The sequence below is a fragment of the Haemorhous mexicanus genome, chromosome 26 (assembly GCF_027477595.1).
Source record: "Haemorhous mexicanus isolate bHaeMex1 chromosome 26, bHaeMex1.pri, whole genome shotgun sequence".
In the NCBI taxonomy this organism is placed as follows: Eukaryota; Metazoa; Chordata; class Aves; order Passeriformes; family Fringillidae; genus Haemorhous; species Haemorhous mexicanus.
Genome location: NC_082366.1, coordinates 184,913 through 208,323, shown reverse-complemented (window position 1 = coordinate 208,323; position 23,411 = coordinate 184,913). Strand labels below are relative to the sequence as shown.

Genomic DNA, 23,411 nt, shown 5'->3' with positions numbered 1-23,411 from the left:
GTTCTCCATCAACAGACAAACAATATGGGGGAAGCTGAGACAAGACCAGCCCCCCACACTGGTACCCCAGCTCGCGGATAACAGACAGCAGCCACCCTTCCCAATCCCTTCCCCTTCGAGGGCATCCCTCACCATGATCTTTAATAGAGGAATGAGATCACCTTTCAAGCCACTAAAAACTTTATTAGGTACAAAACACAATTTACAGCAAATAGTATAAGCCACGCTCCCAAAGCTCTGTGGGGTTGTGACAGCTGAATTTCTTGTAAAATGAGAACATCCAAAGCAGGGCACACACTTCACATGGAACCAGTTAAACAACAAAACTAAGCCCAACAAAAGCACTTGGAGCAGGAACAGCCTTAAAGCACACCCTTTCCAATTTAAATTTATTTCAACTTAGCATTAAGCTACTATTGCTATTTTGGGTTTAAGATAAACACTACAAATGAAACACTATTTAAAAAAAACTGTAAAATTACTTTTTTGGAAGACAGTTGACAGTTTCAGACTACTGAGGATTACAACTTGGGCTGGGCAGGCAAGATAATCAGTTTAGTGCAGTAATTTATATTCAACCTGGCAGAAGGCTCTGTCTGAGAAAAATTGACTGATTTTCTAAGAAAAAGAAAAAGATGAACTGTATAGGAGTACTGCAGACATGAAGTACATTTTCAAATTATTTATTGGGAATTAAACCAAAACCAAGAGCCTTCAACTTCCAAAGGTTTTTAAATGTTGGAGAATGCAGGCTATTTGCTCTTCCAAAAAAAAAATAAAGAGGAAAATTGTTTCTCCATAGCTGATCACAGAAGACTGAAGGAAGCATCCTGTTTTCCAGCATGACATGGAATCTGTGGAATAAGCACCTCAGGTATTTTTAATAAAATAGAACTTGGGCCCAGAACAACAAAAATCCTTCTGAATTTGCACTGAGCAACAAGAAGTACAAAAATCATGGCCAAGTGCTGCTCCAACTTGAGAATTACTGTTTTGACATTCCTGGAAAGACAATAGGAATTTCAAACCACAGTGCTGCTGCAAGGCAGTTCCTGCATGAAGGAAGCACAGACTGACATAACATTTCAGGGACTGTGGCTATGGACAGCAATTGCTCCAATGTTCCCAGGGGCCTGTGCTACCCTGCACCTGAACCTGATGAAGCTGTGTTTACCTACAATGAGAGCTGGGAGAAAGAAAAACCACCACTGTCATTTAAGGCCTTCCAAGAAAAAGCATTTGACTCGTCTCTGTGCCTGTGGAGCAGAAAAGGAGGGAGTCCCAGACCATCCATGACTTGCTCACCTTGTGCCCCACAGCCATGTGAGAAGGGCCCAGGCCTCATGGCTGCTCCCTGTTCTCATCCCAGGAGAACACCTGCTTGTTGTGGAACATGCTCAGGAGTGCATCTATTCAATCACCTGGACCTGGACTTCTTTCCTGAGTCTTCATGTCTCAGCTTGGCTCAAATGTCCACCATGTCCACCAGAGCAGAGATGTGGAGCTCAGAGGCAGCCTCAGCCTCCTTGGTGGCTCTGAGGAGCTGCTGCAGGTGTTTGAGTCTGTCCGACAGCGTAGAGCTTTGCTCCAGCTCCAGAACCTCGTGTCCCTCCTGACTCACAGCCTGGGCAGAAGGAAATGAGATAAGACTGAGACTTTCTCCCAAGGTAATTCCCACTACAGGTTTTGCACCTCCTGCACTCCTCAGAGCTTTAGTTTTGCTCAGAACTGCCTTCTCTTACCTCTTGAGCAGCTGACACGGAACTCTTCACCAAGGGGCAGGTGGCAGCAGGGGTGGAGAGCAGAGACTGAGGGAGGTAGAGAGGAAGACTCAGGAGATCCCCAAGGGGCTCCATATCCTCAGCTAGATATTGGTGTAGCTGCTCTTCAAACCTGGATGGGAAGGGCAAGAGCACCAGTCAGATGGCAGCCTGGCTTTGTCCCTGCAACCAGTGTGTTACACTAAGAGGTTTTTGGATTCAGAAGTATCTGATCTCCACAGCCATATTCAAAACATTCTGATGTGCCCCACTGCAGCTATCAAAATCCATCACAGAGGACTGTGGTATCACAGAGAGGAGCCACACAGACTAAAGAGACTCAACTTATGGGAAGGCAGAAGAGACAAAAACCTCTTGGACCAACCTCAAAAGCTTTAGTTCTTCATCTTTGTGATGTGCATTGCTACAAACTGACATCCCAGAGAAGACTTTATAGACATTTGTGACACTGGGGGACACACAGACCAGACACACTGTACTGCTTCAGTTCTGGTGGTGTGACTGACCCACAGAGTTTCCAACCATTCCTGAGAACTCCAAGAATTTCTACCATCCTGGACTGTTCCCCTGTTGCACGAAGGTAATAGTAGGGAACTGCCCTGATGAGCTTGATGAAATCAGATGGAACTCAAGACAGTCAGGGCTCTTTTCTAGCATAGTTTAACTTCCTATTCCATACAAGTAACAAATTGTTTACAACCCTGGGCTGAAGCTGCAAGGAAAAGATACTGCTCTAGGAACTTACCTCTTGTTTTCTACTTTTTCCAGTTGCAACTGTGCCAACAAACGCTCCTGGGCCAAGGATGTGTCTCTGAATTCATCTCTGCTTGGAATGCTCACTTCCTGACCTGGCAGCATGCTCATGCCAGAGCCATACTGACCTGGCACCATGGAGATACTGTAGGGCTTCTTAGAAGAACTGGGAGATTTTATCTTTGATCTGAAGAAGGGAGGAAAAAAACAATAAACAAAATCATATGAATTGATATGAGTGTGTTGATTTTTCCCTCTTAGGTTGAAGCTTGGAAATAGCAGGGAGTGAGAAGTGATAATTTTGACAAATAATGTCCTTGTGCCAGCATCCAACACAGCACATCCTGTGCATGCGATTAGAGAGGAACTAATCTGACAGGAGCACAGGATTCACCCCAAACATCACCCACTACACAGCAGAGCTGCAGCTAAGCTGCCAAGAGGGAAGAGAATGGCTTCCATATGAACATGGCTAGGGAAGTGAGCTAGACTTGTCATCTCAAACACTTTAATACCACATAGCTCTAAGGCATCCTTCCCCCTCAACCTATCATTTTCTCAGACTCACATTGTTTTCCCGACATGCTTTGCACAACTCCAAAGCCTCAGTAGCAGGGTTTTTTTTTTTTTTTTGGCAGAAGTTGATTTCTACACTTTGAGCACTCCCCAAGCAATCAATTTCTCTGAGAGCTGACTAACCCTGTACAAATAAAATCTACTTCCTACTCTGTTTCAGCACAGCCTTGTACATCATTTTAGGGAGCAGGTTCTTGGAGGATGCCAAATGCTACTTTTCAGCACCTCACCTCTCATGGCCTTGCCGGATCTCCTCCTGTGTCCGCAGCCTGGCTTGATCCCATGAGAAAGGCACGGTGTAGTTCTTTAGGTGCTCCTTGAAGAAGTACACGTGAATCTGACCATCTTTGCTTACAGCTTCTGTGAATAAATCCAAACCCAACGTTTATCATTGCACAGGTTTTCTCCTTCAGAAGAAAAACTCATTATTAAAAAAGCAATTTGGGGCAAGAGCAACTGTTCACTTTCAAATAGATTTCAAACAGAGTCTGGGACAAGCTTCATTCGTCAGCTGAAGTGATAATTAACTCAGTCTGCCCTCCCTGCTGACACAGCTTCTGAAAGGTTACTCTTGGCCTTTGTTTGACTCAAACCCTCTCCCACTGGGAGGGCAGGGCTGAAAGACTCTAACCAGAGCCGCATTTGTAGTCACAGGATCAAGTTAAGCCATAACCAATACTAAATACATGCTCCAAAGGGAAAACACATGCAGAACACAGCAAGACCCCAGCTGCCTCCCTGCTACACATCACTTGCTGCCATATGGAAAGGCACCACTGGCAATGTATTCAATACCATCACAAAAGAAGCATCATCCATGCCGCAGGAGGATACAATACCTGGAGCAACAGGCAGTTTGGGTGGTTTCCAGTCTCTCAGTTTATGATCAATACAGACTGCCAAGATACAATCCCAAGGGATCTCATCAACAGAAGGTCCATCTTCACCAGAGTTCCCAGCTGTTCTGGTTTTCCAGTTTTGGTAAGTTTTGCTCAGCAGATTCTCCACCTGAGACTGGATCAGTGGTTGAGTGTGGGAAGAACTTGCAATCTGAGAGACATACTGAAAAATCATGTGGCAAACAGGACGCCAAGGAGCTGTGGAACAAAAAAAAAAACAAAGTAAATTTCAAGAATTTGTAACAGAACCAACATTGCACAGGCACATCTTGGAAAACAACGTGCTGCCAAGAAGATATTGCAGTGTGAAGTACCTACCGCCTAAAGGAGGCAGATCTAAGTATGGGATCTGGAAGGACAGCACAGCCTTCTTCAGCCAAGCCAGGTGATCTGGCATGTTCCACTGCAGGTGGGGCAACACCTTGTTACCCCCTGCTTCTGAAAACTCTGTGACAGGCCAAGACAAGTCACAAAAGTGCTCTGAGGATGCCACATCTGACAGAAATTGCAGGACACTGTTGTAGAGCTCTATGATGACCCCAGGCTCCTGGGATGGCAGCCCAGCTAAATGCCTTTCCTTCCAGTCGTGGTAGAAACGCTTGCCAAATTCTCCATCAATCCCATCCTCAATGTACTCCTGAAGGGTCTGGCTGCAGAGCTCAAGGGAGGCAGGACACTGGGACATGAGCCAGCCCACAGCTGCAGAGACCTACAACACACAAAAGAGGGAGGGCTGGAAACTGCTCTGCAGTGATCGGGACACAGAGGATTCAACACTAAGTTTAAATAACATTCTCCAAGAGAACATGCAGCAAAAGGCAAATAAATCAGGTATTGTCATACTTATATTTCCAACAATAATTCTCCAGCTAGGTGGCCACAAACTGAATTTCCACACAGCAAGCTCAAGAACAGACAAAGAAGAGGCTGTTCACATGAGGTACAGGTATACAGAGGAATTCCCTGCTGCACGATGCTGGGGTTGTTGAAAACTTATCCAGGAAAAATTGGACAGATTCACAGAAATTAGTCCAGGGTGACTATATCATGTCGGATCGTGGCAGTCCTTGAAGTGCAGACCAAAATTGTGAGGGTTTGTGGGTGAGCATCACTCCAGGCTTGTCAGGGAGAGATCTGTATGACTGTATTTCTGTACAGAACACGGGAGGTAGAGGCATCTCAGTCCCATCCACCAAGATGGGATAACTCTGGATGATCTCACAGCAGCCAGAACAGCTACAAAGGGTCTTCAGCATTTCAGGACTAAGAGCTTAAGGATAAAATGATTTACCCACCACCAGCACTTCTCTGTTGAGCAGCAACATGGCAGGGAAGACAAGAGTGGGTTTAGGTAATCCATGAATTTTGGTCTCAGTGCAGTTTTCAGTATTTTATTTTTTCCTTGTAGGAAATGCCACTGACCTCTGGTCAGTGAAAATAGAACAGTCACAAATAAGGGAAAACAATTACTGCATCTTGCTATTCTTACCCTTCTGGTGCCTTCTAAGTCATTGACAGAGCCTGGGAGCTCTACAACAGTGTAGTCTGAAATAAGATGGGCTGAAATCAAGTCCTGGAGCATCAAACCTTAAAGAATAAGAAAACTCATCATGTACACAGAGTAAGAACACATGTCCCTGGGCCACATGCTCTGCATTACATTCACTGCATTGCTGCTCCCCTCTATCTCTGCCCACAGACTCTCAGGATCAAATACCGTATGTGAAAGAAAACTGGAAGCTAAAACTGGTGAGCTCTTAAGGCCTCAAGATTTTTAGGAAATCTCAAATCTCGGGAATGTGCTGTACCTCACAGCCTCTTGCTTTAACTGTAACTAAGAGGCTGCACTAGTCACAATGCTTCTATTTCAGGCAGCCCTAAACATTCATTGTTTCAAGACACAAAAACAATTACATACCGTCTTCTACTACTTTCTCCACAGCCTCCTCTTTCTGACTGGGAACTAGAACCACCAAGGGAACTATGGGGTGGAAAGGTTTCGCCTGAAGCAGCTGTTTCAGCTGCAGCAAAGCTGAAAGCCAGTAAACATCATCTTCCGCAACATTTTCACTGCTAACTCGGGGGGGCAGGAGAAGAACGAGTCCACTGGTTCCAAGCAAGTCCTTTTGTGTCTCAGTCAAATCAAGCTCTGAGTCAGAGAGCGCACCATGTGCCACCTAGATAGGCAACAAAGATGACAACAATAATGTAGCTAAACAAAGCTATTTCCACAGCAAAATCTGCAGTTTATTGTCACTGCCATTCATCCTTTTCCAGGAGCTCTACATAACCTGAGACAACAAGCTGTTGTCAGGCCAACATGGATGCATCTCAGAGGTGAGCACAGAAGCATCCTTTAGCACTTGCTTTGGGACCATGAATTGATGATTCAGGTTCCACTACTGCAGGTATTTCTCAGCTGATTGAAAACAAAGAAAAAACTCCATCTTTTTCAGACCTTTTCAATAACCCTATCCCTCTGTCTTAGGATGGAAATGCAAAATGTGGCTGGGTGTGTTTATTCTATTGCCATCTCTTAGACATGGGATGTCAGCTTCCGTTAATTGGGCCACCTGTTAAAACCAGGCAGGGCAGTTTTCTTCATCTCTTCCACAAACCAATCCTCCCTCTGGGAAATATCTTTTGGGCCATTAAGTGTCACTGCATGGCTGGTAAAATTACATCATCCCCTTTTGAGATGCTCTGCCCAGGGGGAGGAGCCAAACATTCCCTTCCAGGATATACTCTTAGATTTGGAACATGACAGTCAGGCTTTTCCCACTGGATTCCCAGAGGAGCAGCTTTCTTCTCCACTGGATTCCCAGAGGAAGACCAGGCCCGTCTACACCACTACTGAACCTTCAGAGGAAAACTCCACCCTCCTACAGGATCAGTGCTTCAACAGAACCACACCTGTCACTGCAGGAGGGCTGCAGCCATCATTTAATGGGACTGCTGCTCTCGGAACTCAGGACATTCCTCTGGGTGTCCAGAGTTGCTGGGACCCCTGCCAGGGGACCCAGAAACCCTGGCACAGAGCCCAGAACACCTGTGGGTTTGATTATGACCCGTGGAGCAAATTACCAGCCTTGTATGAAGACCAGCAAGCCACAGCAGTTTAAGTAGCATAATAGTGAAATTATCACAGGGTGAAAAAATAGATTTTTGGGGTTTCTAGAATGGGGGTTTCGGGGGCAAGATGGAGGGATTTGAGCGTGTCCAGCCTTTCTCTCTCTTCTTCCCTGCCTCCATCTTCTGCTCTGATGTTGGCACTTTTAGATTGGTTTAGAGTAGAAACTCACTGTCTAACATAGGTGATAGGTATTGGAAAGTAATTGTAAACATTGTATATGTAGTTTTTAGTATAAAGAGATAACACCGCCCCGGGGGCAGGCAGTGTGCCTGGAACTGTCCAGCTGGATGGACCTCGGCAGGGCAGGAGAAACATTTTTATAGATAAGACGCAGTAAACATCCTTGAGACCGAGAACTGAAGAACTCCGACTCATTCTTCAAGCGTGCAGGCTGAAAAAGAGACTTTCCACGTATCTCAGTGTGGCAGCAACTTGGACCCTCGGAGATGCTGCCACAACCCTGACCCACAGGGAGTCAGGTCATATTCTGACTCTGTCAGTGTCATTTTGTATTACTGCATTTTTATTTTTATATTTTCTTTTAGTTTTTCCTAATAAAGAACTGTTATTCCTACTCCCATATCTTTGCCTGAGAGCCTCTTAACTCCAAAATTATATTAATTCAGAGAGAGGGGGTTTGCATTTTCTGTTTCAAGGGAGGCTCCTGCTTTCCTTAGCGGACACCTGCCTTTTCATACCAAGACACCCTCCCACTATCATCTCCCTCCATCTGACAGGACACCACATCCACTGGAAAAGAACCCACCTTACTTTTATGGCCTCTTAGATATCATGAAATTGTTCTCACCTACCTTTATACACACACTGACTTTAATGCTTCTGGTCCCCTGCATGCTGGGAGAACTAAATAACGTCAGCGTTTGAATTTTGCCTTCTGTATGTGAAGCATTTTTCTCACAGTTTCTGTGTCCCATAAACTTGGCTTTCAGCCAATCCACCAGTATCCTAGCAAACAAAAAATAGGGTTTTGGGGAGTTTTGTTGTTGAAACTGGCATTTTAGGGTTTTAGTATCAGCATCTTTAAGATACCACAGTCTATCATAATCCTATAAATTTAGGTTATGATAAATAGACCTAATAAATAGCTATAAATTTTAATGAAATTATCTATCACAGTTTTGTTCTCAGTATGAACAAAAGGAATTAAACAATGTTAAAAAATTCAGATCATTGTAATAAATTACAGCTATATTGTTTAGAGTACTCTGGAGGGAAAAAAAACCCTGGAAATCTGACATGGTACAGGCAAAATTACATCAAGGATTGTATACTACTAATCTTCTTCTACCTAAATGAAAGAAGTCTGCCCTGTTTGAGAAAGGGACCCAGCAACCAACTCTTCAACATACCTATTGGGATCATCCTTGGAATATTCATCATCACTGGGCAAAACCAAGAGCGCCTTCCAAAAAACCTGTTCTTGTTGAACTGGAATATGTTCTGTGATCAACGAGACAAGATCCAGGGGGGTCCAAGCTAAATCACTTAGAGAGAGACAAAAGAACTGGTGAAAAGATCCACCCCAGGGCTCTTTCCCAGCTGAGGAATGTCTGTCTTGCACTGAACAAGTTACAATACTGTAGGGTATTGACCAGTTAATTCTTTGGATCTGTTCCTCATCCTTCAAGAACTGCAGCTGCTAAACCTGACACATGAGCCTTACTCTGGGGATTTCAGGAGCACATGCGTACTGCTTCACTTCCACACTGATCCAACACACACCCACGCCACTGGAGAGCATGAGGAGCCATGGGAAGCCAGACCTTCTGCTGCAGTTCAAATATCTCAATCAATATTTCCCAACCAGAATCCAGGTCATTGATAGCTCATTTACTCCTTTACCCCCACAGCCTATCACAGGCCCCATCCCATCCAGGTACAAAGTCAAACACCATAATACCCATCAGATCCTTAAAATTATACCCAGGAGGATCATCTGACCCAACACCTTCATTAATTTAGTGGAAGGTGTCCTTGCCCATGGCAGGGGGATGGAATGGACAAAATGATCTTTAAGGTGCTTTCTAACCCAAACTATCCTATGATTCCATGACCCTTTCTGTTCTCCTTATTCCAAAATACCCCAAAAAGCAAGGCTGCAAGCAGACATTCGGGCATGGTTAGCCATACCTTTGGGCCACTTCTGGTATGTCTGGCACATCTGCTACATCTTGCTTCTAAAGAAAACAAGAACCAAACCCCAGCCTACCTTACCAACTGCTGGTAGAAGTGCTGAACTTTGATTTCATGCACTGTCTTGTTTCTCAGCAAGTTCAATCTGGAAATAAAATATTCTTGGCTGTATAAACACATACTTTAAACAAATCTAAGAACACTGAGGACTGAGAAATATTACAGAGCCCTCAGAATGTTGTTGTTAACAGAAGAATTTATTCGGATTTTCAGTCTTGGTCATGACATTTATGGAGAATTTTGGAAGCTATTTAAGAATAAACAATTCTGCAAACCCACTATAACATTCACAGTGAAAGAATTTTTGGTAACTTATCTTCCAAAAATCAACCAGATTTCCTACTGATCCCACTGGAAGTATCCCTTACCTCGTGCAAGAGATTCCTAGCTTTCCTCCATTCCCCAGGTTTACAAATCTCTTGCACAAGTTCTCCATGGCTATAGGCCACTCTGCACTGGGGGACAGTGCTTTCAGTTGATGTTTGGAATCCAAGCCACAGGGAGCAGCTGGAAATGCCCTCATCTGACGTTTCAACTTTGTCCGAGCTACCACTGCTTCCCTCCACCTTTGGAAAAGAACAGATAAATAGGTCACATTCATTAATTCCTCTGCAGACCTTTGTCACCAGATATTTGTAAAATGAACACTACAACAACCACAACACACTGAGCATATGAGCAGGAAAACCAGTGAACAGCAGAAACAGTACAAGGATAAATTACTACAAGTTTCTAGACAGAATGAAGCTGGAATCTTCTACCAACCTCATTACCTGACCACAACAAGATGTGATCCTTTCCCCACATACAGTAATTTAGCAGAGGCTGGTACTAAGACTGTAAGGTCTACCCTTATCAAGGAGATAATACAGAAAAAACTGTCTCAGAAAGAACACAACCAGACAGTGGTAGTTCCATCTCTGTTAACGGCTCCATGTCAATGCTCCCAAGTATAGCAGCCATGTCCCAGGGTGGTAACTCACCGTTTTAAGTATTTGCAGAAACACTGGAGCTCCTGAAGAGTTTCCTTGGCAATCTGGAAAATCTCATCCTCCAGAAAGAGCTCCATGAGTTGGTCACACACTTCTTCTGAACACCGGGCAATCCGGGCTTGCCGGTCTCTTTCTAAGGCGCATCTGGTTCCAAATAAAACAAACCAAGACTGCTAAGGTGAGGACCTCCAGCAAATGCCAATTCAGTGGGCTGAGATGCAAACAGGGAAGTCCATGACCTTTAGGAAACCCTGGGGAAAGCAAACTACAGCATGCAGCACATTGTACACACCTTAACTCATTGACTGAAGCTTCTTTAACACTCTCCTTTATTACTTCTTCCATTAATTCCATACCTAGCAACTGGCTCAAATGCTTTATTAACTCTTTTCTTTCCTGCTTTTGCCTGGAAGGACAAAGAAAAAATTTACATCGACAAACCTGCTGCTTAGTTACACAAGCACTACATGCAGTGTCAAACAGCTAATTTGCCTAAAAATATTTCCCACTATATGGTTTCTAAATAAACAGCTTTGCATGGAGCCAGGTTTTCCTTAAAAACACCTTAAGCAACCTGATCTAGTGAGTGGCATCCCTGTCCATGGCTGGGGCTTGGAACTAGATATCGTTACAGTCCTTTCCAAACCAAACTATTCTAGGATTCTATTTATTCTTACCCCAATAAGCTACAAACAAATAGCTCACTTAGAAGGAAAAGTTCCAGCATACAGCAAATGCATGTCGCTCTCCAGAACCTATGGATAAATGAAAGTTCCGAAACTTCCCACCCACCATTTTCACCACGGCTCTGAGGCAACCAAAATGCTAACCAGCAAATCACCCGAGAATGCAGAGGGGAGCCCTTCCTGTACAATCCCAGGGAAGTTCAAGGTGAGACTGTTCTGCCACATGGCGGAAAGACACGGGCCTTGAGCAGAGGCACAAGGACTCAGGCTGGCACCAGCTATCCTTACACTGTCTAGGGTCTACCCAGCCCACTGTGCCCCACAGAGAAAGCAGTGCCTGACCTCTCCTCCTCCACTCTGCGCCGTTCCTCCTGAACACGCCACCTTTCCACATTGAGCATGTTTCCAGCCACTTCTCTGAGGATCTCCCCCATCACCTCAGTCACAAGTTCCTCAACGGTGGCCTCTGAGGCACTGTGCAGAAACAGCAAATCTCTTCTCAAAGCCAGAATTGTTTCATTCAAAGCCCCAGGTCTATACTTTTCTCAGCCACACCTTGCTCTCTGTGGTGGGCTGACTCCAGCCATTAGCCAAACACACACACACTGATACTGGCTCACTCCCTCCCTAAGGGACAGGGAAGAAAGTAGGAAGAAAAAAGGAAAACTCATGGATGGAAATAAATACACACTGTAATACAGAAAGGCAAAACCCCCACTCTCCCATCAAGCAAAGTAAATGCAGCCAGTCATCACCTCCCATGGAAAGAGCACTACCCAGACAGTACCCAATCAATGTCCACCCTGAAAGCCACAAATCCCCAACTTCTTCCTCTAACCCAGTTTTACTGCTGACCATGACATCACAGGGAATGTACTTTAGTCAGCCCGGGTCAGCTATCCCATTCAAACAGTGCTGGAACAATAACTGTTTTGGTCACATCCCACATCTATGACTCTACTAACTGCCCTGGAGAGGAAATTTATCAGAAGCAGAAAAGCAGCCAGATCTGGACTTGCTCCTCTTGCCCCCCTTTGGGCACCTTCCCTTCCATGACAGAAGTTTCTAACCAGGCAAAGCTTCCAGAGGTTTGGGTCAACCTTCCCTTAAGGCTAGAGCTGGGATGTGACAGACATCTGAAGAAAGGTCTGCTTTCCCTTCCACTGCATCAGTAACATAGTCTCCATCACAGACCTGGCAGTGCTTAATTTTACCATCTTCACACATAGTGCTGCTATGGCAAGGGGCAACTGTGGTGACAGACTCCAGGAGAACCTGCAAGAAATGCTCTTTACCAGATAGCAGCAGTCACATAAGCTGCTCCTGCTCTGCCCACTTCTCTGCACTCTCCTTTGAGGACGTCATGCACAAGCCCATCCACCACTTCGGCAATGTCCTGCAACACAGCAGAAGAAGCAGCTGAAACAAGGTGTAGTCCTTCTCAGGAGTAAACTGGGAGTAAGGCTCTCCAGCCTTCCTTAACTGACTGTAATTTACAGCAGCATCTGGATTTCTGCTTACAAACTGAGACAACTTAACCAAACACAACAGCCTGCAAACTTCAGACTATTCAGACTATCTAAAAGGTTAGTAACAGCACAGAAACAAAAGCAGATTTTTGTACTAAATATGGCAAATCAATTCAGGAAACCATAACTGAGGAGCAACTCTTATTTTCTTACCTTAGACTTCCATTCTAGCTGATTTAATTCCAAATTATCAGGTCTACCCTTCACTGAAATTTGCCTTTATCTAGGTGAAATATGACAACTGTACTGTACAAAGCAATGAGACACTCTGAGAGACTGGCTCAGCATCAGCATACAAAAACTTGTGTAGGAGGGAGAAAAATAGCACAGGTAGACGGGGTACACATTCAGGACCCAGCATTAATGGTTATGTATCCACAGCAAGAAACTTTTGTCATGTCTCATTTGACATACATGCATGTTCCAGAAAAATTAAATACCCTAAGAACTTGGTTACCTTTTGTTATATTTCACAGATCTTTCCCAAATATTTCCTGATGGGTTTAGATTTCCCTACCTCATCTGAGTAACCAGGCTGAGGCTTTGAAGGGGGAGGCTCAGGCTGTGCAGCAGGCTGGGAGATGGGCTGTGTAGAGGGCAAGACTGGCACCAGCTGACAAGGCAACAGCAAGGGCAGAAGATGAGATGGGGACTGGACTCTCATTGCTGTGGCCTCTAAATCCACACCTCTACTTTCCACTCTTCCTTCTTGGGAGGGAAAAGGAGAAAAATTAAGGAAACCAGATCAATCACAAACAGAAGCAAATTTTATCTTCAAAAAACTGGCTTGTCTGATAAACTCAGCAGGTCATAAAATAAACCCGTAAGAGCAGTTTGTTGCCTTAAAGTTATATAATAGAAATTAATTTACATTTAAAAATATTTTATACAAAACATTTAAACATTTAATTGCACATTACCCTCATTACCAAGCACATGTATTTCCAACAAAGCAACTGTTTTAAGTCAGGCACACCTGGCACCTACACACACTATCTGTACTTTCAGCAAGGACAGAAAAGTACACATTCAGCTAACCTGAAAACTGATATGTTTATACACACAGAGGCAACAAACACCCACAAATAAAAAACATACAAACTGCAAAGGGAAGTTGGTTTTCCGAAGTAGTCAAACATTTGTTATTTCACTTATGTTGGCAAAATTTGGCTCAGTAGAGAATTTTCTGAATTACGAAATACATTTTATTAATCAGGTTGTTCTTGATTTTACAGATACATAAATACACCTCAGCAACCTGGTCTAGTTGAAGGTGCCCCTGCCATGTTGGGTATTGGAACCTGATGAGCTTCAAGGTCCCTTCCAACTCAAACCATTCTGTAATTCTCTTGCAATTTAAATTCTAATCCTTTCACTACATCTAAATTATCATGCAGTTTCAATCTCTGAGCCACAAACAGCTTCTGCCTTGACAGTGTAATCTGAGCAGTACCTAAAATGCAGGTTTGCTCTCACCTGTTGCTTCCACACTGGGTTTTTGGCTACTGCTGGCCTGATCCACAGAGGTGCTTCCACCAATGTATTTGTTCTGCCCGTTGAAGCTGGACACAGGCACATGGTGGGACACTGGGGGCAAGGGCCCCCCATTCACAACCTCGCCAACAGAGACAGTGAGCTTTTGGCTGACAAACAGGGATTTCCGTGGCTTGGGTAAACCATCTGGCTCCAGGAAAGCTGAGCGATTCAGCTCCACGTAACTACTGGGGAAAAACAAAAGTAACAACCAGGCATACGACCACAAAGCTCCAGTAACCTACAGGCTTTCAATTCTGAAACTCATTGGTTTGAAACAGAATGTTGACAAGAATGGATGACTAACTGGCATCCTCAAGGGTTTTTTTTTCCTTTCCCAGCCTCTCAAAATTCCGACTTTGGATGAACACACCTTACAATGCATGGATTTTCATGGCAGACACTTATCTGTGAACTGCTGTCCTCCAACATCCTCTAACAGCTGGTTTGCACTCTTCAGCTTCATCCCACTCTACAGGCATCACTATAATGCCAGTTTCCCATGAAGCAGAACTGTGTCCTTATCTCCTATGGAGACCCATCCCCTCTTCTTGGCCCATTCTTTCTCTGGTTCCAACCTTTAGGAGCAGCTCCCCCACATTATCCCCTTTGCTTGACATCAGGCTAACCCCTCCCAGGCATCACTTTCCTCACACTTACCCATCTGATACACTCAGACCATAATAACTTATAAAATCAGTTGCCTCCTCGCAGTCTTTGAACAGCAGCATGCGGACAAGGTGGTCCAAGGGGAACGCTGTACTTCTCTGGGTGCTCACAGTGTAGGCAATATTGAGGGATTTGAGACCATCCTTACGAATCTGGGGGAAAAGAAAAAGCCCCATAACTACTAGGACAGAACCCAAAATAAACTATAAAGTGTACAATAAATGTGATAATCACGTTTAAATGCACCAATACTTTGTCATCAAGTATCCACACTAACAACTATTTAGAATTGCAACTTTCTTTTTAAATTCCATGCACTTGCTTTCTAGTTTCTGTTTCTCTTTCATGATACTTGTTTTGAGCATATCCCTTTGTGATTCTTCTGCAGAAAAAGCCTTGCAAGGTGTTCTGAAAGTGCAGACTCACATTTCTTTGCAGGACTCTCAGGCCTGCTTCTCTGCTTCCCAGTTGTGTTTCAGGGAAATATTTATTTGTACACAATTACAAGGAGAAAAAAGAGCATTTCAGTATTTGCCTTTCATATCACAGCAGAAAGGTCCTGATAAATTTTTTAACACTTCTAAAGAAGCAGGGACAATATTATCTTTATGGCTCAATATGTACTAAATTTTCTGCTGATTTCCCCCCAAATCCCAGACTGTCTTACTTATTAAATAATTTTTAAAATATCCATCTGTTTTTTCCTTACCTGGCTGAAATAACAGTGTAAGAGGCAGGCATTCAGATAGGAAGCTGCCTGCACAAGCTTGAAAAACCTCACAAAATTGTTGCTGTTTAATGCAGCAAAAGCTTGAACTGCAAATCTAACTTCCGGTGAGTTTCTAACCTCTGGATGAAATTGCTGAACTTCTCTGTGGAGACAAAAGACAGGGACAAAACTTTTGCTTCAATACTGAACAATCAACAGCAACTTGCAACAGCACAGAATTAAAATCAAGAGCATTACAATTTGTCTGGATTTAATTCTGAACACAATTCTTCCCAGAGGTAAAGAGAGAAAACAAATGATGTCTTGTTCTCACCTGAGAATATCACCCTTGTTGAGATTCAGCAAGACATTGTAACCTCGGAACTCTGCTTCACTTTTGCAGAAAATCCCCTTGTTAGCTAAGTCCTGATACATCTCCTTCAAGCTCTGCAGGCATTTAGTCATGTTCTCATTGTTAATTTTAGCATCAAAGGAGGACATGGGCTCTTCACACAAGTGGTGAGCACAGTGGATGTGAAAGCGAGTGCACTTCTCAATCAGAGACACCATCAGCGGGTTGCAGAGGTGTTGCTGGGTTATATCCTAACAGAATGAAAAAGAACACATTACACGTATTTTTAAACTAGTTGAAGAGCGCAGTCACTGGGCACTACCACTGGAAAACCCATTTCACTGTGCTTTGAGTCACTCTGCAATTCAAAACATTTCAAGAACTATTGCGTTTTGCTTCCTTTTTTTATAGCATGCTGGGATCTTTTGCTTTTTATCACCAAACACCCCTATCCACAGTGCTTACCTTTCTTATTCCACGAGTTCTGTTCCAGACAAAATCATACCATTCTCGGTAGTTTCCTTCTCCTTGATCCATAATATTTGTCACTAAATAGTCCATGGTCATGCTCAGTACCTCAGAAGGTCTCAGTTCGTGGGGCAAAGGTTCCTCCTGATCTGCTGAAGACCTGCTATATTCCTTGATTGCTGCTGCATGATCCACCTGCAAGAGGTGAGGAAAAGAATAAAATCCTACGTACAACTTCCCAGCAGTAAAGAGGATTTCATCCCACCTATGCCTTTAACTTCAGTAAGGAGTTGACTATTGAAGTGTTGACTTAGTCTCAAACTCATAACCTTTAAGACAATATATAGCTATAGATAATTACATATAATATGTAATTACAGCTTTAGAACTATAGTTCTAAATAACTGAATAAAAGACATGACAGAGTGAAAAAGCAAATCTTGTTTTCCAGAATTCAAAGGCAGTAATTAAACAGCCTATTGAATTTTTGCGCCAGAATTACTCTTGTAATCAGCTAAACAATACTGACAGCTCCAATGAGCATGAGACATACTGATATCGTGGGAATCTCATACCTTATCAGTGCCTAGAAGCAATTCAAAGATGCTGAGCTGGTTTCTTGTCTCCCTCATGTAACGTTCCTTTTCAGGACACATATCTGGGCAAGTGCCAACAACAGTTTTTGCTTTGCCAAGATCAGTCCTTTTTATTCGAGCTAAAAAAAAACCCAAAGAAATAACTGAACAAACACTGAGCATCCCTTGGGTCTTCAGTTTTTTTCTTCACAATAAGCTATTACCCCAATGTGCCGAAACAGCCCTGAGGATGCAAGACTGTACCCAAACTTTGTATAGTCACATACGGACAAGGATGGGGTTCTCCCCACTCTGAGGCCTGTGTTGCACATATTGCGAGTTTTGCGGAAAAGACTGAAGCTTTTAAAAAACATCCAATGTTTTTTGTCCTAAGGAACAGCAAATTCAAAATTCTGCATTGAGTGGACAAGAAGTCCATCTATATTAAAAATAAGATCTCCAATTAGAAATAGGATCAGTTTCAAAACTGCAAGAACAGCATGGAAGGTGTTACAATCACCACTGTGAAACAAAAGGACATTTCTTGAAATAATTCTCAGCTGTGTAACAGTTTGAATTTGGAGAAATACTAGAGGTACTGGCACAAGTTGTTGAGAGAAGCTGTAATAGCTCCACGCCTGGAAGTCTTCAAGGCCAGACTGGATGGGGCTTGGAGCAACCTGGGATAGTGGAAGGTGTCCCTGCCTATGCCAAGGGGGTGGGACTGGATGAGCTTTAGGGGCCCTCCTAACTCAAATAATTCTGTTATCTGTGGTTCTAAGAAATGCAGTTAAGGCTTTGGGTAACCTTCTTTAAAGAGACCGTAGAGATGCAGATCTCTCTATGTGCCCTCCTTCACAGAAGATGGACATTCCAGCCTTCCCTTTACACAAGACATTGCACGTGCAGTAAGCAGAAAAGATTTGTTTGTTTTACAAGACAAAAAAAAATACAGAAAATTATACTCTAGGAGAGTACTTTATAGACTGTTCCACATTAAACTCTCTTTTAAGCCATTTCCATAATATCACAACAGCTTTGCCACAAAACCCAAACACTTCTTTCCAGCAGAGAAGCAGATGACACACTCATTAACTTATGTTAATTACCTTGTCGCATGATTTTGTCCCTCTGGTCCAAGAGCCTATATCTCTCTTCAGACGTCTCAGCCACCAATCCCACCAGGCTACTGAGAGAGGACAGTGAAGCTCCCAAGCCCTCTGAGCTCTGCCCTTCAGAACTGGAATCAAACAGCTCTGCTTCAAACTGCAGTGCCTTTCGAAGGCCAGGCTTCTTTGCTGGAGAACTAAAGCAGAAGACTTTTCTATTAATAATAAAATGTTAGCGCATGCCCTGGTCTTAATCAGTTCACTGCTCTTTAGGATGCCAGCATCTCTTTAGAAGAGTATTTTGTTCACAGGGAAACATGAACAATGTATGGATGTGCTGCGCTAACACCAGCCCCGGGAGTTAATCTGGTTAAATCCTCAGCACTGCCCTGACAACGCTGCCAAGAGTTCTGGCATTGTGGAGAAAGTCCTAACAGAAAAGGACTTACTGAAAGTGTCATAGAGGAGACAAAAATGGATGGGTCCTGTAGCATTTTGCAACACTAGGGCATAGCAGTTTGTATTGTAAGTTAGGAACTGGCTTGCTGGAGACAAACCAAATTTTCTTTCTACATCAACAGAGATTATTAAAAGATTTTACATGGCCAAGCACAAACATGCTTTTTAAATCAAGGAATACTGATTCCTTCATAACATATTACTAATTTTATAGTTATATGATTACACATATCAAATTACTTTTGTCAGACTAGACAAACCATTGAGATGTGACAAAGATGACAATCTTGCCACTTCTGTGACTGCCATGAACCAGGAAGACTGTTCACTTGAAGTGAGACAATGATCCAAACTACTCCAAAAATGAGACCCTCATTCCACAGAGCTCTAATTGCCTCCAAAGAAAACTGCTTGCTTGAGAAGCTCATTGAATCATGACCACAAACAGTGTCATTACTGCTCAGTCCTAGTTGGGCTCAGCACTGTTTGTTCGCTTCCCTCATGCATCATACTACAGGTGCTTTTACGAACAATATCTTTTACTTTCACCAAAATAAAAGACCCTAATAAGCCCCTAGGAATATCCTTCTGACAAAGTGTGAGAGCTGAGTGCTTCTAATTCAGACAAATCAGAAAAGAAGGGAAGCAGCCTCCCTGAAGAGAATGGGACTATATTTGGCACACAGTGATCACCATTTTTTCTCCAAGCTCCCCATTTCCTTCCAGGTGGACTCCCAGAGGAGAGGACATACCTTCTCCCAGGCATGACACTGCTAGCAGAAGATCTTATTAAAGGTTTTCTAAGAGGGGAATGCTGATAGCTTTGCTCTTCACTGCTTTGCCTTCCTTCATCTTCACCTGCTTTCTTCTCCTTGGATGAAAATTCCCTTTTTGCTGGACCTGAAATGACATATAAATATGAAACCCGGTACCTGCCAAGTAGTTTAAGCAACAGCTTTTTCTTGACCCCAAGGAGGTGGTGCTGAAAACTAAGCCTCCCAGTTTTGTACATGCATGCAGAACTTCCACAACAATTTGCACTGGGAGCTATACCAAGTTTCCACCAATTGCTATAAAGGTCATTGTTCTGTAAAGAATAAGTATTTTTCAAGACAATATCACTTAGCAATAATGGTAATTAGCAGTAAATGAAGTCTAATCCACAAATGAATCACAGTTCTCTAAGGTTTGCAATATAATCTACAAGTCATAACTCCCTATGAAAATCCATTCCACCTGTGTAAATCACAATTCCAAGTGCTCCTACTGAAAGTATTTATTTCACATATCCAAGCTTAGACTCAGGTTGGCATGAATTAACACTTGCAGGAAGGGAGAATTTCTTCTTCCAGAGACAATTTTTCCAGCTGGATTTCTTGAACCCTCCAAGAATAGTTATTTTGGAATGTTGCCACAGACATAACACCATAATAAAATTACACTGGCGAAGAGGCTAGGGCTGCTGCTTCAATATGTTAATTTTGGGGAGACAACTCAGTAGCTATTTGTTTTCTGGAAGGCAAGGCTGTGGTTGGTCAAAGCTGAGGGGAACCATCCATGTGCTGGAAGCTGAAGTGCACCTACAGGCTACGATCTCACAGGCACACACACTGCATTCATGGAGCTAAAGAAAGGCAAGCACTTGACATTATAGGTATTGCCCTGGGGACTGAACAATCTCCTCTTGCTGTAACACCAAACAGGGTCTGGAATCCAGGTTTCCCACTTTCAAACTCTGTAGGTTATTTTCTTTTTTTTGGTTCAAACAGTGTCTAACTACTGATGCACAGAACAGCAACCTCAGCAGACACTGCAGAGATCCTCAGGACACTTTCCTTAGGTAGGTTCTCAGAACCTTTTCCTGCAAGCTAGAAGTTCACATCCCATTTCATGATCTGAGGCAGGCAGCAAGGCATTTCAGACTGGGTTTTCTTACACCCCCTAAGAACATCCTACTTCTGGATAGAAGCACAAACATGAACATCACCATATTGCTATTGTATATTGCATTAAGGATTCAACTATGATATCACCTACTAAGAGATAATTTAGGTATCATCTTCAGCACATCAAGGAAAAAAAGAGCAGCTGGCACGCTATTTATACATCATTCAGTAGTCTGGAAACACAGACTTACTTGTTTTCTTCTTTTGCCAAAATGTTACTATGTCTTTGTGCAACTCTTTTGCTTTTTTTCTGGCCAGAACTGCAGAGGCCTGAAAGGAAACAAAAGAAGAGCATGAAAACCTATTGGCACAACACCGAAACACACAGCGCAGTTTTTGCCAGAGAAACATTTACTAATCCCCAAAACATTCTGGTTGCTGCATTTTAACTTCACTTAAAACCTACATGCAATCAGCTGAATTGGTCTCCACAAGAAACTGTTGCTTTCCAACAAACAAGAGTGTAGTTTTCCTTACTGCTGGACCCACCCCAAGCACTCAGATTTAAGTCTTTCTTCATAGAATCAGAGACTGGATTGGGTTGGAAGGGACCATTCAGCTACACCCCTCCGCCCCCCGCCTTGAGCAGAGACACCTTCCACTAGACCAGGCTGCTCCAAGCCTCATCCAACCTGACCTTGGACATTTCCAGGGATGGGGCAGCCACACCTTCTCTGAGCAACTTGTGCCAGGACCTCATCACCTTCAAATAATTTCTTCCTAACATCTAACTCCTCTTTTAGTTTACACTGTTTCTTTCCCCTTGTCCTCTTCCAGCCTGTTCCTGTAAAAAGTTGCTTTCCCTCTTTATTGTAAGCCTCCTTTAGACACTGGAAGGGGCTCTAAGGTATCCCTGGAGACCTCTCCAAGCTGAAAACTTCCAAGAGTTCTGATACTCACATGATCAAAAAAGTGGAGAACAGCCATTTTTTTATTGCGCCTGGTCATGATTCGGCGAACTTTTGCGAACTGGCCGAAATGTTTTTCGAGCACAGTCCTGTCGTTGAGGTAGTCAGGGATGTTCTTGCACTGGACAGCCGTTAGCTCGGCGGCTGGCAGGACCCCCAGCCCCTCCGTGCTCTCGCTGCCGCGGCTCCGGCGAGCAGGGGCGGTGGGGGCCGCATCTGTGACGAGAAGGAACACGACAACAGTCAGCAAGCGGGGAGACACGCGGGCGGCTGGGCTGCCCCCCACCAGACTCCCGCCCACCTTCCCGGGCGGGCTCCCGAGCCTCGGCTGGCGGCGGCTCCTCGGCGGGTCCCCGCTCGGCCTCGGGGCCGTCCCCGCGCTCCCGCTGCTCGCGGGCCTGGCTGCGCAGCAGATCCTCCAGCGTGCGGCCAAACAGGATCCCGCCGCGGGTCCGGCTCAGCATCACCGCCCGCTTCTCCGGCGGCGCCGCAGCCCGCCCGCCCGCTGCCGCCCGCCGCGGCGAGCGCTCCCGCTCCTCCTTCCGCTTCAGCCCCTTGGACGGCGGCTCCCCCGGATCCTCTGGCAGCACCCTCAGACCTCTCTCTTCCGGCCGCCCCAAAGCGGCGGCGGGACGTGAAAACGAGAAAGGCTCCCGAGCCACCGCCGCCTCGGGGCCCGTCTCTGACGGGAAAGCGAAGGACGACGAGAAACTAAAGGCGGCGGGGGCAGCCGGGCCCTTCTCCGCCTCGCCACCTGAGAGCGGCTTGAAGGCGGCGGCGCTCTCGGGCGCCTTGAAGCGGAACTCGGGAGCGGCGAAGACACCGCCACCCGACGCTTCGCTGGAGGTCGGGAAGCCGCCCAGGCTGGTCGGCGGCCTGAAGCTGAATCCCGCGTTCCCCGCCGGGGCCGGAGCCTGGCCCAGCGCGTAGGGCGGCGCGAAGGTGGCGGCGGGCGCAAAGGGGAGGCCGGCGGGGCCGCCGCCCTGGCCGAACACGGCAGGCTGCCCGAAGCGCAGCGGCGGCGGGAAGGAAGGCGGGCTGCGGAAGGGGCCCCGCGCCGACATCGCTGCGGAGGCGGCTTCGGACCGTCGAACGAAGCGCAACCCGCATGCGCGGTGGGGAGCGGCCCTAGCCATGGGGTGGAGGACGGAGTGCAGTGGAAAAGTGGGCGGGGCTACGGCGGCAGCAGAGTACTAGGGCGGGGAGATGGGTGGGAGTAGCGTTGTGGCATGGGCGTGGCCTAGGTGGGCGGGGATTCAGTTGGGCGGGCATATCAACGGCTGGACAGAAGGGTGGGTGGGGTTCCTGTACAGGGCGTGGTCGTGGGCGGGACTTCAGGACGGAGTCGCTCTGTGATGGGTGGGGGTGCTGCCATGAGCGTGGCGCTGCGAAATGCGCAGCGCGCCGTGCCCGTGCGCCGGGCCGCGCTCCGCCGCGCCGTGTGTACCTTGCGCGCCGCCCTGGGCGCCTCCCGCTTCGACGTAGGGCTAGTTTGCGCCAGCAACGCGTTGATGCAGCGACTGAACGGCGTCTACCGACATTGCCCGGAGCCCACCGACGTCCTCTCTTTCCCGTTCCACCAAGTGGAGGCGGGGGAGCTGCCGCGGCCGTGCTGCCGCGGCGATTACAACCTGGGGGACATCTTTCTAGGGGTAGAATACATCCACCAGCAGTGCCGCGAAACCGGGGAGGATTTTGACGATGTCCTGACGGTGAGCCCTGCTCAGGCCTGGCGGGCAGTGGGGCGGGCACGAGGCTCGGTCAGTAACACATGTTGTGCTCCTGCCCCCCGCGCAGGTGACGGCGGCTCACGGATTGTGCCACCTGCTTGGCTTCCGGCACGACACGAAACCCGAGTGGGAGCAGGTGCGGGATGCGCTGGGGTCGGGGAGGGTGTGTGGGGTCCGGAATGGGGTGGACCGGAGGTTCCGGTGGTGGGAACCGGGGTTCGCCCGGTGCTGACCGCTGCTGCTCCCGCAGATGTACCAGAAGGAAGCGCAAATCCTGGAGGAGCTGAACCGCCTTACAGGCTCCTGCTTGCGGCCCCTCACCGCCGGCCTCTTCTGAGAGACTTGAGAGGGGCTGGGGCTCCGCCAGCGCCGCCCCGGACGTGGCGTGAG

General features: G+C 45.8%; 2 protein-coding genes across 3 annotated transcripts; one reads left to right on the top strand and one right to left on the bottom strand.

Annotated features, from left to right (window-relative positions):
- Positions 1-162: 162 nt before the first annotated feature.
- On the bottom strand, positions 163-22,406 carry MCM3AP (minichromosome maintenance complex component 3 associated protein). 2 transcript variants are annotated; one of them, XM_059868277.1, is made up of 28 exons: positions 21,593-22,406; positions 21,284-21,507; positions 20,575-20,653; positions 19,190-19,337; positions 17,979-18,175; positions 16,870-17,009; positions 16,292-16,489; positions 15,809-16,077; positions 15,475-15,637; positions 14,757-14,917; positions 14,040-14,284; positions 13,081-13,271; positions 12,330-12,430; positions 11,377-11,508; positions 10,641-10,754; positions 10,340-10,492; positions 9,725-9,922; positions 9,373-9,441; positions 8,513-8,647; positions 7,955-8,108; positions 5,928-6,186; positions 5,499-5,596; positions 4,328-4,718; positions 3,950-4,207; positions 3,341-3,470; positions 2,527-2,721; positions 1,743-1,893; positions 163-1,624 (listed from the first exon to the last, which is right to left on the bottom strand). In XM_059868277.1, exons 1-28 carry the CDS (start codon positions 22,353-22,355, stop codon positions 1,466-1,468), a joined length of 5,475 nt encoding a protein of 1,824 aa, XP_059724260.1. In that variant the 5' UTR covers positions 22,356-22,406; the 3' UTR covers positions 163-1,465. The 2 variants fall into 2 exon arrangements, with proteins under 2 accessions (XP_059724260.1, XP_059724261.1); XM_059868278.1 differs by having other exon boundaries at positions 14,040-14,281.
- A 226-nt stretch (positions 22,407-22,632) lies between these two features.
- On the top strand, positions 22,633-23,409 carry YBEY (ybeY metalloendoribonuclease). The gene is made up of 3 exons (XM_059868281.1): positions 22,633-23,003; positions 23,089-23,157; positions 23,272-23,409. The coding sequence occupies exons 1-3, from the start codon at positions 22,647-22,649 to the stop codon at positions 23,356-23,358; spliced, it is 513 nt and encodes a 170-aa protein (XP_059724264.1). The 5' UTR covers positions 22,633-22,646; the 3' UTR covers positions 23,359-23,409.
- The last annotated feature ends 2 nt before the right edge of the window (positions 23,410-23,411 follow it).

What these genes read in the sequence shown, in the direction of transcription:
- YBEY (XM_059868281.1), top strand. Translation starts at nt 22,647, where the DNA reads ATGGGTGGGGGTGCTGCCATGAGCGTGGCGCTGCGAAATGCGCAGCGC. An exon ending in ATTTTGACGATGTCCTGACG is followed by an intron (nt 23,004 to 23,088) that starts GTGAGCCCTGCT and finishes CCCCCCGCGCAG; the next exon opens with GTGACGGCGGCTCACGGATT. An exon ending in CGAAACCCGAGTGGGAGCAG is followed by an intron (nt 23,158 to 23,271) that starts GTGCGGGATGCG and finishes CTGCTCCCGCAG; the next exon opens with ATGTACCAGAAGGAAGCGCA.
- MCM3AP (XM_059868277.1), bottom strand. Translation starts at nt 22,355, where the DNA reads ATGTCGGCGCGGGGCCCCTTCCGCAGCCCGCCTTCCTTCCCGCCGCCG. An exon ending in CGCAGAGTGGAGGAGGAGAG is followed by an intron (nt 10,755 to 11,376) that starts GTCAGGCACTGC and finishes TTGTCCTTCCAG; the next exon opens with GCAAAAGCAGGAAAGAAAAG. An exon ending in CCGTGTCAGCTGCTCAAGAG is followed by an intron (nt 1,625 to 1,742) that starts GTAAGAGAAGGC and finishes CCTTCTGCCCAG; the next exon opens with GCTGTGAGTCAGGAGGGACA.